The sequence below is a fragment of the Hyla sarda genome, chromosome 1 (assembly GCF_029499605.1).
Source record: "Hyla sarda isolate aHylSar1 chromosome 1, aHylSar1.hap1, whole genome shotgun sequence".
In the NCBI taxonomy this organism is placed as follows: domain Eukaryota; kingdom Metazoa; phylum Chordata; class Amphibia; order Anura; family Hylidae; genus Hyla; species Hyla sarda.
The window spans coordinates 296,312,873-296,328,428 of NC_079189.1; the positions used below are offsets into that span (position 1 = coordinate 296,312,873).

General features: G+C 41.4%; 1 protein-coding gene across 3 annotated transcripts in view; it reads right to left on the reverse strand.

Annotated features, from left to right (window-relative positions):
* Positions 1–7,771: 7,771 nt before the first annotated feature.
* The window catches only part of FSTL3 (follistatin like 3), a 256,859-nt gene continuing 249,074 nt past the window's right edge, over positions 7,772–15,556 (reverse strand). For all 3 annotated transcript variants that reach the window (XM_056518022.1, XM_056518020.1, XM_056518021.1), the window contains one exon: positions 7,772–8,682. In XM_056518022.1, the coding sequence (XP_056373997.1) occupies positions 8,630–8,682 (53 nt within the window). In that variant the 3' untranslated portion in view covers positions 7,772–8,629. The remainder of the gene's footprint in view (positions 8,683–15,556) is intronic.

The window sequence follows — 15,556 nt, forward strand, 5'->3', positions numbered from 1 at the left end:
CATGTTATATGCCTTTTTATAATTGTAATAAAAATCTCAAACTATTTTAACAAAATTAGTAAGTTTGAAATTGCCCTATTTTAACCACCTATAACTTTCTCATTTTTCCATATACAGGGCGGTATGAGGGCAAATTTTTTGCTTATATTTTACTTTTTAATAATATTTAGATTATCTAATACAGCTGAAAGAGAGCGTTTGGAGCCAGTGTGACTTTCTGCCAAGGCAATGTTAGCCAGTCAGAGACACTTGTCATGTGCTCAGACCTTTCACAGAGGCAAAAAGATTTGTCAGCAAGGACAACAATGCAATTAGTGATGCTGCTGATACTCCTTCAAATGCTTGTGGTGATGATTGAGCAAGGGATGGAAATTTTAATGTTCTTCTCGATGAGGAATAGTGATGAGCGGCATATGCCATATTCGAATTCGTGATATTTCCTGAATATATAGATGAATATTTGTCCTATATTTGCAAAATTTGCATATTCGATATATTAGCGGTTATTTTCGCATGCACGTGTGCACAGGCGGAGAACTATCTACCTATCTATATTATCTATCTATATTATCTATCCATCTATCTATCTCCTAATATTCTTTAGTGACGATATTCGCAAATATGAGGATATTCGCGAATATTCTCATATTTGTGAAAATTCTCTCTCCAGTCTAATACAGTAAACAGTATAGAAGCCTTCTTTATACCACAAGCTTAAAAGCAGGGAGGGATAAGATCACTGTGATGTGTTCTGTGGGGAAAAAAATTACGAATATTCATAATTACAAATAAAATAGTGCTATATTCGCCATATTTGCGAATATGCAAAATTCGCTATAAACATTTGAATAGCGAATATTCGCGCTCAACACTAGTGAGGAGGATGAGGAAGTGGGACCTGAGGGAGATTTTCAGGGTCTGTGGTGCACAGATGTCCTGCAGGCCTGGCTTTCCATTTCCAGCTAAGAGATTGGTTAGATGTTAGTTCTGCCTTCTTGAGACAAGCCATGAAAGAAGTGGGTTTTGGGTGACATCCCATTTTTTATCAGTTACTTTGCCAGTAAGTTATTAGTTCCGCCCATATTTATGGTTTACACCCATGAAGCTGCTCTTCTGGGTATTACTTTTTGTTTGTCTCCTGCACGTTAGTGAGCTTGTGGCTAACTCAAAATTTTCAGGAGGTGCTTTGCTTGGGGACAGCATTTTTTGTCAGGACAGTTTGGTCAGGATTTGGGTTCAGCTGTCTAAAACTGAACAGTCTGGGCAGGGGGTGTTGTTTCCCCCAGAGTCGATACAGGGCCCAACATGTTCAGTACAGCTGCTTTCTGAATTTTCTTCCATTCGTGGGCTGGGAGCATCTTTCTTATGCCATCAGGATGGCGCACCCCTTACTCAGTACCAGTTGCAAACATTGCTCAGATGCAGTTTGCATGAGGCTGGTGTCAACCACAGAGATTTTGGTACTTATTCTTTCAGAATTGGGCTGCATGGAGACAGCCAGGGTTGGGCTTCCCAAGTTGAAAGTTTAACGGTTCGATAGATGGCGTTCTAACGGCCAGAGACATTCAGCCGCAACTGTTGCTATCATTTTAAGTATCTTGTTTCCTAAAGTGTAAGAGATCAGGTTTGCAGGGCTTAGCTTTCTCCTGAAGTTGTAGAGATCAGCCAACAGTTTTATTTTCCAACAATCCTTGTACTTTATGCCAGAGGGATTGATTTATGTTATTTGAGGGTGGCTGAGCTGCTGTGTGCTACGATCTCTAGTGTCTTCACAGTTTCTTCCTGGAATTGCTCATTGTCTGGACAGAGATAGTGCTGCGGGTGTGTTGGCAAGCTGTCAACTGCCAGGTTTCCAGGTTTGTTCGGTCTAGGTTTGGCATAGTGGTGTGACACAGGCAGCTTGAAAGGGGCAATCACTGTTTGTTGAGGCCTGATTGGATACATCTTAATAATATTGGACAGGGCATCTTTCTGAGTTGCAGGATGGTTTGGAGCAGGCCTTTTTCCTTTTGGGTGGGGTTGCGTAATGCTCTCTTGGTGTGTTGTGTAATGCTGTTTTTGCCCACCCTGGAGTTAAGAGTTTAAAAAACAGAAGTGGCCAATTCCCACCCACCTTAAAGTGAATTTGTGTTGGTGTTTATTTATTACTTTCAGAGGCATTTTTCAGGTTTGGGTGGCAAAATATAATGTGCTCTCTTTTGAGCAGTTAAGGGGTTCTCTCCCTGATGACCCTGCATGTGTGTCACTTCCCCTGTTTTGGTCCCTTCTTTTCCCTGACAGTCAGGGCTGCCATCATAAATTTTGGGCCCCATTACACAGCTCAATACCTGGGCCAATCACCCCCCCTAGGCCCGCCCCCAGGGACCGCCAACTATTTTCAACATCATCTATTAAAAAAATATTTTAAAACACAGGACAAGAAAAACGAGAGCCCTTTAATTCAATGAAGAAGGAAGGAGAAAATATTATCACTATACATATTACCATCATACTGTTAATAAACAAATCCTGTATCCTGAGACCAATAGTACCAGTATACAAGGAGAAATATTATGACTATACATATTACCATCATATTGTTACTGACAAAATCCTGTAATCTGAGACAATATTACCAATACCAGTGTACAATGAGGAAATATTATCACCTTATATGTTACCATCATACTGTTACCAACCAAATCGTGTATACTGAGACCAATATTACCAATAATACCAGCATACAAGGAGGAAATATTATCATCATACATATTACCTCCATACTATTATTGATCTAATCCTGCATTCTGAGAACGATATTACCAATAATACCAGCATACAGGGAGGAAATATAATCATCATACATATTACCATCATACTGACCAAATCCTCTATATTAAGACCAATATTATTAATAATTACAGTATACAAGGAGAAATATTATCACTATACATATTATCATCCTATTGTTTTATTTATATATATATATATATATATATATATATATATATATATTATCCTGTATACTGAGACAATATTACCAATACCAGTATACAAGGAAGAAATATTATCACCTTATATGTTACCATCCTAATATTCTGTATTGTTACCATCCTAATCATCCTGTATGCTGAGACCAATATTACCAATAATACCAGTATGCAAGGAAGAATATTATCACCATACATATTACCATCATACTGTCACTGACCAAATCCTGTATACTGAGACCAATATTAATACCAGTAAATAAGGGAGAATAATATCGCCACACCTTGACTACTTCGATTACCACCACATAGGGACTGTATAAAACCGCTGAACATAGAACAATATCACCCATATAAAGCTCATATACTGGTGATCTCTGCTTTGCAGGCCATAAGTGATTACAGTGCAGTTACATCTACTAACTCACAGGGGGTGTCTTCTTGGAGTCATTCTCTCTTCTTTTCTTCACCGTCTTGCTCAAACTGCCATGAAGTCTTTATCCAACCATGACTCATCTCCAAAGAATCTTAGGCTCCACACTTTTCCAGCACATTCTCCACCTGTTCCCTACCCTGTGCCCCCAAATAATGCCCCCTTGGTGCCCTGCATAGTATGGGGGAGTAGGTAAGTGTGTTGGGGGAAAGGGTAGGGGGTGGGTAGGCAATTTTCCTTGCCATGTTAGGCAATACCCTGAGTAAGTAGGTAAGGAATCCCCCTATAATGTAGAAGTCCCCCAGTAAATAGGTAATGCCCCAAGTAGGTAGGTAGTAGGTGATGCCCCCAGGAGGTAGTAATTCCCCAGTAGGTAAGTCATAAGTAATGTCCCCAGTAGGTTATGCCCCTAGGTAGGTAGTTGGTAATGCCCCCAGTAGGTACTAGGTAGTGCTCTGAGGTAGGTTGTAGGTAATTTCCCCAGTAGATAGGTAGTCAGTAATGCCCCCTGTAGGCAGGTTTTAGGTAGTGCCCCCATTAGGTAGGTATTAGGTTAAGCCTCCAGGTAGGTAATGCCCCCAGGTAGGTAGTCCCCCAGGTTAGGTAGTGCCCCCAGATAGGTTTAAAAAAAAAAAATCTCACTCACCTTTCTGCAGATCCTACGCTGAGGTCGGGCTCCCTGGATCTCCAGAGCAGCATGGGACTTCTCTGGCAGGACATGTAATGACGTCTGTTACGCCAAGCGCTCCGGGTCCCTGCTCCTCCCGGGAGCGCTCACGGCGTCTCTCTCTCTGCAGCGCCCTGGTCAGACCCGCTGACCGGGAGCGCTGCACTGACATTGCCGGCGGGGATGCGATTCGCATAGCGGGACGCGCCCGCTCGCGAATCGCATCCCAAGTCACTTACCCGTCCCGGTCCCCGGCTGTCATGTGCTGGCGCGCGCGCCTCCGCTCTCTAGGGAGCGCGCGCGTGCCAGCTCTCTGAGACTTAAAGGGCCAGTGCACCAATGATTGGTGCCTGGCCCAATTAGCCGAATTAGCTTCCACCTGCTCCCTGGCTATATTACCTCACTTCCCCTGCACTTCCTTGCTGGATCTTGTTGCCTAGTGCCAGTGAAAGCGTTTAGTGTTGTCCAAAGCCTGTGTTTCCAGATCTCCTGCTATCCATATTGACTACGAACCTTGCCGCCTGCCCCGACCTTCTGCTACGTCTGACCTTGCCTCTGCCTAGTCCTTCTGTCCCACGCCTTCTCAGCAGTCAGCGAGGTTGAGCCGTTGCTAGTGGATACGACCTTGTTGTTACCGCCACAGCAAGACCATACCGCTTTGCGGCGGGCTCTGGTGAACACCAGTAGCATCTTAGAACCGGTCCACCGGCAAGGTCCACGCCAATCCCTCGCTGACACAGAGGATCCACAACCAGCTAGCCGAATCGTGACGTCATCACACAGTCTGCAGCCTAAGTCTATGCTCCTGTATGTACATTATGTATGCTATTTGCGTGATGTATGTACAGGAGCAGGAGTTTCTGTGTAGAGCTGCCGCAGGGGGTGAAGTGGGGGCTCTGTCCCCCCTGGGAGTCCAGGCCCCTTACTGGGGTACTGGTTGTACCCCTCTGATGGTGGCCCTGGCTTTAGTGCTGGGCCAATCATCCCTCCTCCTTAGGGCCAATCAGAAGAAAGTCTGGTTTTGTATAGTCCTCTGCTTCCCGGGTTTTTCCCATATTATTATTCTTCTGAGCCAGCCCCTAGTGTGGGCCTCCCTCTCTACCTTTTCATATTTTGTGTATTATCAATGCTCTTTAGTTTTTCTGTTTTTATCTCCCAACTCACAGAGCCAAGTTTGTAATTTATTTAGGCACTGTCATTTGAACATTTGACTTAGCATAGATCAATGGTACAAGTAAATATAAGACATTTTGTAATATATCTCATTGGAAAAAAAAAAATTCTCCTGTTATTAAATGTCTTCCTTGCTCACCCCCTATAAGTAATACAAGTCTATGGAGGGGGAGGAGGCATCACCGCCTACGAGTTCTAGGAAAGCTACAAATTAGAGATGAAGCCTGAAGAGCAGATATCTGCTGAAAAATATATACAAGTTATATAATGACCAGCTGTATAATAGTGCTGCTTTTATGAACAAAGGGAAGCTTATTCTAAAAAGTCTCCTATAGGGATACATAGAAGGGGCGTGTCAGCCGCTGCTTTGTGCGGGAGTTGATACGATCCATTCCTCAGGATAGTACAGGATATCGCAGGGGGTCCTAGCAGTGGGACTCTCCGCAATCAGACACTTATCCCCTATCCTTTATCCTGCATCACAGTACTCCTTTAAGCTGGTGGGTTGTTGCTCTGTACATGCCTGAGGAAAAAGGGTAGGGTCCTGGAAAGATTTTGCCGGAATAAATAGGAAACCACTCTCCTTTTAATAAGTCTCTGCTGGATGAACTGATGTCCTGGATCCAGTTGTGAGGTGAATTTTAGGCATTTATGCACTGATGGGTGGTAACTTTTATGATCTGAGAACAAGACATGTTGCTGTATGTAATATTGTATGCACTTTATAAAGTATAGAAGATTTAAAAGCATATCATTGCTGTGAAGTATGTTTTTCTGGAATTTGGTTGAGAGGGATCCAGTTGCACAAATGGACTGGTGAAGTCACAGCGTCCAGAGGTAAAAGTCAACAGTATACCAAAAGCTATCCTCAACTATCCACGGCAATCGAGGGGGCTGCCAGTCACAGGTGGTGCCCAGAGCACCACTTTCACCTTCCTTGGTAAGAATGAAAAAAGTGATTTGATTGGTTGCTATGAGCAACTTTTGCTCTGCACAGGTTTTGATAAATCTCCCCTATATGTACAGATCGAACTATTGTACCCTAGGAGCATACATACTTCTGCACAACAATGACACACATCCCACACAGACATAAACATATAGGGGGAGATTTATCAAAACCTGTCCAGAGGAAAAGTTACTGAGTTGCCCATGGCAACCAATCAGATCGCTTCTTTCATTTTTTGAAAAGGCCTCTGAAAAATGAAAGAAGCAATCTGATGTATCAGCATCCAAACACACACACACCCAGACATGGATGCGCACATACAAATGGACACATAAATGACATACATGTTTATGTACAAACAGAGATAAGACAATTAAAATCACATATACTGTACTTACAAACATTTGTATGCAAATAGATTTACACATGAATACACAGATTCATACATAGTGTGGCTAGTGGGTTTAGGGTCCACTAAACTCCAACCTAACTTCTACTTCATTTAACAATTTCCTAACAGTACAGTCATTGCTTGTATGGTTTTATTATGACTTATGATATTATAACTTTGATTGCAAATATTGTCTTGTTCTCTCAGTCTATAGAAGGTTAACTAAATTCCTTAGACTATGTTCACATGGTGCAATGTCCATCTGTAAAAATATTCGGGCGGGCATTCCATAGACGGCAATGTATTTCCGAGTAGATTCCGCAAAAAAAATTGACATGTCGATTCTTTCTGCAGAAGTCATTTTTTTCCATGGCAGATGTTTCTGCCATTTGAAAATGGGACTCTACTGTAATGGGATTTGCAAGCAAAATTTTCTCTGTTCGGTTCCATTCTGAAATTATTCTGTGTGAACCTAGCCTTAGGGTATGTTTACACTACAGAAATTCCATGTGCGAAATGGCGCTCATGAATTCGGCTGCTCACCCATTCACACTGCGGAATTTTAGTGTTAGAAATTGAATATTAGTGTGTAGAAATTGATCTACTGAGGGAATAAACATGTTCATTCTCTCAGCAGAATTGTACATGGACTGCATTGCTGTCAATGGTGATGGCGTCGGTCCGTGCAGTCCTAGAGCCTAAAGATTTTGGCGCCGCTGCTCAGCCTGAGTCTTCGAGCAATGTTCCTGATCTCAATTCCACTCAGGGATTCCACAGTGTGAACATACCCTTAGAGAATGTTCCTCTCGATGACCACAAGGTGAATTCAATCATGATTACATCCTTTGTAGTTTTACCATGTTATATAATACTGTCAGTTTATGCAATGCTACTTTTTCCCCAAAGCCTGTAAAAACCTAACAAAAATAATGGAAACAGACAAAAATATAATGGAAATGGAAAAAATGCAGGTCTGGCTGAAGTAAAGATAAAGAATCTGAGTAATATGATTCGGATTGGACAGAAAACTTTAGATAAATAATTTAGCTAAACTGCATTCTTAGAAAGTATCACCAGAGGGCAGCACAGTATTAGTATACATACCAAAGGAATAAATGGGAAACAATGTACTGTGGACAGACTTGGAAAAAAAAAAAAAAAAGCAGAGCTGGAGTTAATTAATATTTGGCAATTTAATTCTGTATTGAGAGAAGTTTCAATATGACAAGAGACAATGTTATACATTTTATTTATTTTATTTTCATGGATAGAAAAAGAGTAAAGACACAAAGATAGAAAAATAGAAAAACAGCACTGTGGTCTCTGACCTTACAAGTAGGAGGCAAATTACACCTGAAACTGAACAGTAGATACCGATTAAACAGTGAGCTAGCATGGAAAGAGCCACTGCCATATTGTGTACTGTTCAGTTGGTATATTCTCAAAAGGAGCAATGCATTCTATAAACAAATAAAACATTATATTTTGTCCTGCAAATCCAAGGACAATTCCCAAATCTCTTGCTTTACCTGTGTGTTAATATGTGATTTGGCATCAGAGCAGTGCACCAGCCTCATAGTTCCTTTCTGTCCGTGTCACTATGCTAACTTCTAAAGAAGTCTTCATGTCACATAACTCTTTTCTTTGTAATTTTTTGGGTAGAATACTAAATGACCCTCATATATTCTGATATAATCTCAACAAATTCAAATTCAATTTGTTTAAAATTCCTTTGCAACCAATTGGCCTGTGTCACCATGCTATCCTGTAAAAGAGGGAAGGACTTCATCTGCTGCCTATGGAACACATTCAATGTGCCCCTAAGAAATAGGTTGCATCCACCAAAACATAGTGACAACAGATTCAAGTCATACTACATGAAATAACATTTAGTGTTTAAACCCTGCTAGGCATACGCTTGGCTAAAGGAGCCTGGCTGATACATATAAATAACACGTCCAGTTAATAAATATGCCTCACTGTATGTACAATATACACATGGAATGCCCGTGTGCTCTTCTGACATTTCTGTGAGATTATGAAGCTCTCACACATAGTTCTTCACTGCATCGTCCAGATCCATGGAAAATTTGGAGTGCACTATAAAGAGAAATCAAAGAAAAGTGGTTACATACACTAATATACTCATAGCATACTGTACAAAAATGATGGTTACAAAGTAATGGCATGAATATAATAAAACGTACTACAAAGAGCTGTAAACAGCAATACAATGAAATCAACATGTAAGTAATCAGCCTTTTTTCTTTAAAACGAATTGCTTATTTTTGGTATACAGATTTATGGGGAGTTCACTTGATTTATTCCAAGGATCTTGGTGAACTTGTCATAGTTCTTTTACAGACTTTAGCCCTGTTCACAGGGGTCAGATTTGACATGGAATCCAGCACTGATTTGGATTTGTAACAAACCATATATGTGCATGTGTGGTTTTTACAACCCTGCTCAGAATCAATGGGAATTGCCAGCAGTGGATATTTCCTGCTGGCCACAGATATACAGTAAGTTCCATGTTACGTATTGTGGGTGGAAATAATAGTGTGGGCACACTAAATGATAATCCCTGTGCTAATCTTCTGTGGGTCTGCTGTACACCTGTAACAATGTAGCACAAACACAACAGAAATCCAAGGCTCAGGCTTTGTTCACACTGTGTAAGTGATTCCATCAGATATATCCGTCGGCATCCTGCTGTTATCGGCGGACTCAGAAGCCCAGTGTGCTGTGTGTCCCATCCATTTACCATATCACACATTTCCAGAATGGCATCAGTTGTCCTACGTTACACTATACCTTGGCAACCTGTTTTTGGCCAGATTCTGACAGATACCTCCGACAGAAGCACTAACACAGTACACCTAGCCTTAGGTATGTATATACACTGGATTGTAAGTCCCATGTTGGAACATATCTATTAACCTTGGTTATATTGAGAGCATGTATCTGTGGAGCTACATTATTTTTTATTTGCTTTAATTTGAAAAAGGTGTAATTAGTATTTTTCATTATGAGATGGATTTATTCATATTTCTGTAAAAAAAATTAACTTTTCTTGTCCCCCTAAAGGACTTGTATGGGCAATTATTAGATTGCATATATAGATTAATAAGCTATAAGATCTGTACTCTATTGGTAAAGCCTGACACATGCATGCTCTATTAGTAGACAAGACCTAGCAGTGACGGAAGGCTAGGTAAGGCCACAGGCTGCTGTGGCAAGTGGTCAGCTGACTCAAACCCCTGTACCACCAATGCCAGTTCTAACAAACATTTAGATACCACTGTAAACTTGCAAATACATTGGGGGAATAAAGAAAAACTGAAATCTAATTTTCCCATGGTACCATTCACAGCTCATCATTCATATGCTCTGGTAAAATGAACGTTGAGCTATGTTTGGTATATTGGCAAAAACAGATTGCTTTGGTTTTCATAGTTTTTATTTATTCCTCCCACTGTGTCACTGTCCACCTACGTCTTGTATTTGGATGCCAGTAAACTGATATTGTGAACTTCAAGTGGATGCTGTTGGACTTGCTATCCGATATATTCAGCTGCATAAGTTAATGGAATTATCAATTTACTGATTTTCATTTGTTTTGCATTATGCAATTAAAGGTCGGTTGCGTTTTTCATTTTGGCGTTTTTTTTATATATCCTTTTGCCGTTTTTTCACTCTTTTTTTTTAGCTCCTTGGCGGTTTTGCACAGTCGTAGTATGTTGAGCCTATGGTGTTTTTTTTCCCCTGAAATCGTGGCTTTTTTTCCCCCATAGAAGTCTATGGGAGTAAAAAAAAGCCAAGAAAAACACCAAGTGGGTTTTAACTTTAGCGTTTTTGCAGGCGGTTTTTATTCTTTTTTGGACTATAGCGATCCAAAAAAGCGATGGAGATACCTTTTTTAATAATTTCGTAGGGTACCATTAAAAAAAAAGTAATAAAAAAGATACAGTAGTGATGGAAAAAATTATATTTAATGAAATTTATCTTTTTTATAACAACATTTGTATTAATTTTTAAACAGGGATCAATTTATTTTGGAGAGTGAATTTTGCTGAAATGGTTTTTGGGGGGCATGTCGCATTTAGGAAGCCCCCATGATGCCAGAACAGTAAAATAAACTCCACATGGCATACTATTTTGGAAACTACACCCCTCAAGGAAGGGAACAAGGGGTACAGTAAGCCTTAACACCCCACAGGTGATTGACGAACATTCGTTAAATTGGGACGTTAAAAAACAAAAAATGCTGGTGTTACCCCAAATGTATCATTTTCACAAGGGGTAATAGGAGAAAAAGCCCCCCAAAATTTGCAACCCCATTTCTTCTGAATAAGAACATACCTCATATGTGGATGTAAAGTGCTCTGCGGGTGAACTACAATGCTCAGAAGAGAAGGAGCGTCATTGGGCTTTTGGAGAAAGAATTTGGTTGGAATGGAAGTTGGGGGCCATGTGCTTTTACAAAGCCCCCATGGTGGCACAACAGTGGGGGGGCACATGTGACCCCATTTTGTAAACTACACCCCTCACAGAATTTAATTAGGGGTGCAGTGAGCATTTACACCCCACTGGCGTTTGACAGATCTTTGGAACAGTGGGCTGTGCAAATGAAAAATTAAATTTTTCATGTTACAGACGACTGTTCAAAATAAATCTGTCAGACACCTGTGGGGCTAAATGCTCACTGCACCCCTTATTATATTACATGAGGGGTGTAGTTTCCAAAATGGGGTCACATGTGGGGGGGTTCACTGTTCTGGCACCATGGGGTCTTTGTAGACGCACATGGCCTTCAATTCCAGCCTAATTCTCTCTCCAAAAGCCCAATGGAGCTTCTTCTCTTCTGAGCATTGTAGTTTGCCCGTAGAGCACTCTACATCCACATATGGGGTATTTCCATACTCAGAAAACATGGTGTTACAAATTTTTGGAGGCTTTTTTCCTATTACCCCTTGTGAAATGAAAAATGTGCGGTAACACCAGCATTTCAGGAAAAAAAAAAAACATTTTTAATTTTCATGTTCAACTTAACGAAAATTTGTCAAAGACCTGTGGGGTGTTAGGGCTCACTATACCCCTTTTTACATTCCGTCAGGGGTGTAGTTTCCAAAATGGGGTCACATGTGGGTGTTTTTTTTTATTTATTTGCGTTTATGTCAGAACCGCTGTATCGATCAGCCACCTCTGTGAAAATCACCAATTTAGGCCTTAAATGTACATGGCACTCTCATTCCTGAGCCATGTAGGTCATCGGCAGAGCATTTTATGTCCACATATGGGGTATTTCCGTAGTCAGAAGAAATTGCGTTAGAAATTTTGTGGGCCTTTTTATCCTTTTATCTCTTGTGAAAATGAAAAGTATGGGGCAATGCCATCATGTTAGTGTAAAATTTTTAATTTTTTTACACTAACATGCTGGTGTAGCCCCCAACTTTACCTTTTCATAAGGGGTAAAAGGAGAAAAATCCACCCAAAAGAGACGTTTTTCATTTTTTATTGCCACCCACGTGTAAGGGGGGTGTATATGTAGAGTTTTACTTTTTATTATGTATTAGTGCAGTGTAGTGTAGCATTTTTAGGGTACATTCACACAGGCGGGGGTTCAGAGTGAGTTTTCCACTGGGAGTTTGAGCTACGGCGGAAAATTTGCCGCAGCTCAAACTTGTAGAAGGGAACCCACTGTAAACCCCCGCCCTTGTGAATGTACCCTGTACATTCACATGGGGAGGGGGGGAATCCCCAAGCCTTCAGCTGTGGCAAAACTACAACTCCCAGAATTCACTGACATGCTGGGAGTTGTAGTTTTGCAACAGCTGTAGGCATACTGGTGGGGAACCACTGAGTTAGGAAACAGACTCTAGCTCAGTGATTCCAACCAGTGTGCCTCCAGTGTGTAGTTGCAAAACTACAACTCCCAGCATGTACAGTCTGTCAGATCATTCTGGGAGTTGTAGTTTTGCAACAGCTGGAGGCACACGGGTTGGAATCACTGAGTTAGGAAACAGACTCTAGCTCAGTGTTTCCCAACCATTGTGCCTACAGCTGTTGCAAAACTACAATTTCCAGCATGCCCAGACAGTCAGGGATGCTGGGCGTGTAGTTCTGCAATATCTGGCCCTTCATATGTTGCAGAACTGCAACTCCCAGCATGCCTGGACAGTCTGGGCATGCTAGGAGTTGTAGTTATGCAACAACTGGGGAAGAGCAGTTTGGAGACCACTAAGTAGCGGTCTCCAAACTGTAGCCCTCCAGATGTTGCAAAACTACAACTCCAAGCATGCCCAGACTATCCAGGCATGCTGGGAGTAGTAGTTCTGCAACATATGAAGGGCCAGATATTGCAGAACTACACGCCCAGCATCCCTGACTGTCTGGGCAAGCTGGGAATTGTAGTTTTCCAACATATGGAGGGCTACAGTTTGGAGACCACCGTATAGTGCATGCTGAAAGTTGTAGTTTTGCAACATCTGGAGGACCACAGTTTAGAGACCACTACACAGTGGTCTCCAAACTGTGGTCCTCCAGATGTTTCAAAACTACATCTCCCAGCATGCCCAGGGTATTGGAACTTTTAGAAGGCCACAGTGAAGATCACCTACCGGTGATCTTCACTGCAGCCTCCTCCACTGCCACACTTTCTGGCTGCACTTCCATGCCGCCACCGCCGCTGGTCCGGTGAGCCGGCCATGCTCCCCCCCCCCCCCCCTCGCCGCACGATTTGCATGCGATTTTCAGCGATTCCGGGCCAATCGGGTCGGCCCAGAATCGCCACAAATCGCCGGTCTGAATTGACCGGCAATTTGCAGCGGTCGCCGACATGGGGGGGTCTCAGGACCCCCATAGGCATTGCCACAGGATACCTGATCATAGATATCAGCAGTTATCCCGATCCCACGGGCATACAGGTACGCCCTCCATCCTTAAGTACCAGGACGCGAGGGCGTACCTGTACGCCCTCCGTCCCCAACAGGTTAAAAGTGTACAAAGAAAAAACTAAGTAAACATACCATACATTACTTACTGTTTGCATCCATTTTGCCATATATTTTATTTGCAAATGATTCTTCTTTCAAAGATAGAACAGCATAGACTGTCCATTGTCCTTACTGCCCACTAAGGCTATGTTCACATGGTGGAATGTCCGCACGAAAAATGCAGCAGAACATGCCGGCGCTAGGACTGCTCAGTAATGTCTCATAGACTGCAATGCATTTCCTTGCAGAATCCGCAGAAAGAATGGACATGCCTATTCTTTCTGTGGATGTTAGAAACATCTGGCACGGAAATTCTGCCATGTGCACAGTGCAGCAGAATCCCATTGAAATCAACAGGACTCTGCTGTAGTGGAATGCCAGTGTAGAATTCCACATGGGGATTCCATCTTGTGAACATGGCCTTAAGTTATGTTAACATGGTGAAATGTCCGCTAGGACTGCTCGGGAATGCACCGTATCATATGCAACAATGCATTTCCTTGTGGAATTCGCAGAATGAATATACTTGCCTATTCTTTCTATGGACGGCGGAATCAGAATTTCCACACCAGAAACACGGAAATTCTGCTGTCTACACAGTGCAGCAGAATCTCATTGAAATCAATGGGACTCTGCTGCAGCGGAATGTCCGTGCAGAATTCATCTGCGGAATTCAGTACAGAAATTCTGTTGTGTGAACATGGCCTAAGGGTTCTGTTTTCTAGCCTCTCTACACTGCTCCTATTATAAACAATAACTTGGGATTTTTTGTTTGTCTAGTTCTTTTTTTTATTGTAATAACATAAAAATGTGATGACCTGCAATCTGCTCTTTTATAGTAGCAAACTGTACACATAAAATAGACGATGTGTAAGACTTTTCACAGTAGTGTGTAGAAATACACATTACACATGCACTTACAGTATAAGTCATAAGTTTACATACACTTAGGTGGAAGTCATTTAAACTCATATTTATCACCTCCAGAGATTACATGTCAACAGCAAATTGTTTTAGATATCTACTTTGTACATGGCATAAGCAAATTTCCCAAGGAATGTTTACAAATGGATCATTGGGTCAGACATATTCCATGTTTACATTGCCTGTATATAGCTTGGATAATAAAACAATGTCAAAATCAAAAGAAATCCAAAATTGGGACCACAGAGCCGATTTAATAAACTGGGATCACAGAGCTGTTTTACTAAATTCGGACCACAGAGCCATTTTACCGCCCAGGACTGTCTCCTAGAGAATGTATTTTGGTGCAAAAATACATATCAATCAATGAACAACAGAAGAAAAAGATCTAGTGAACATGCTGAAAACAACAGGTACAAAAGTATCTACGGTATATCTATAATAAATCTACTTGACCTGAAGGGGTGGTTAGCAAGAAAGAGACTACTGCACCAAAAACAGCATAAAAAAGCCAGGTTACAGTTTGTAACTATACATAGGGACAAAGATCTTAATTTCTGGGAAAAGGGCTCTGATCTGATTAAACAAAAATGGAACCGTCTGGTCATAATGATCCTTATTATGTATGGAGGTAAGAGACACAGGCTTGCATCCCATAGAACATCATCTCAATCATGAAGCACTGGGGTGGCAGCAGCATTTCATGTGGTTTTCTTTAGGAGAGACTTATGCACTTCACAAAAGACATGGCATTGTGAGGAAGGAAATCATTTGAAGATATTTATGGACATTTATCAACGGGTTTAGTCAGGTTTTCTTTACTATAATTGTTACAAAATTGTCGCAACTGCGACTACGCGATTTTTCGTGCAACATTTTGACTGGAAAGCGAGAAAAGCAAGTTTTCCAAAAATTTACTACGTAGTAATAATTTTGAAATGGACTACGGGTAGTCAGGTATTTATTAACTGCGACAGTCGCAACTGCGCAAATAAAAGTCGCAACAGGGTTTAAAATTGACTAAATTTACTCCAGCTCAAACATGGAGCTGAAAA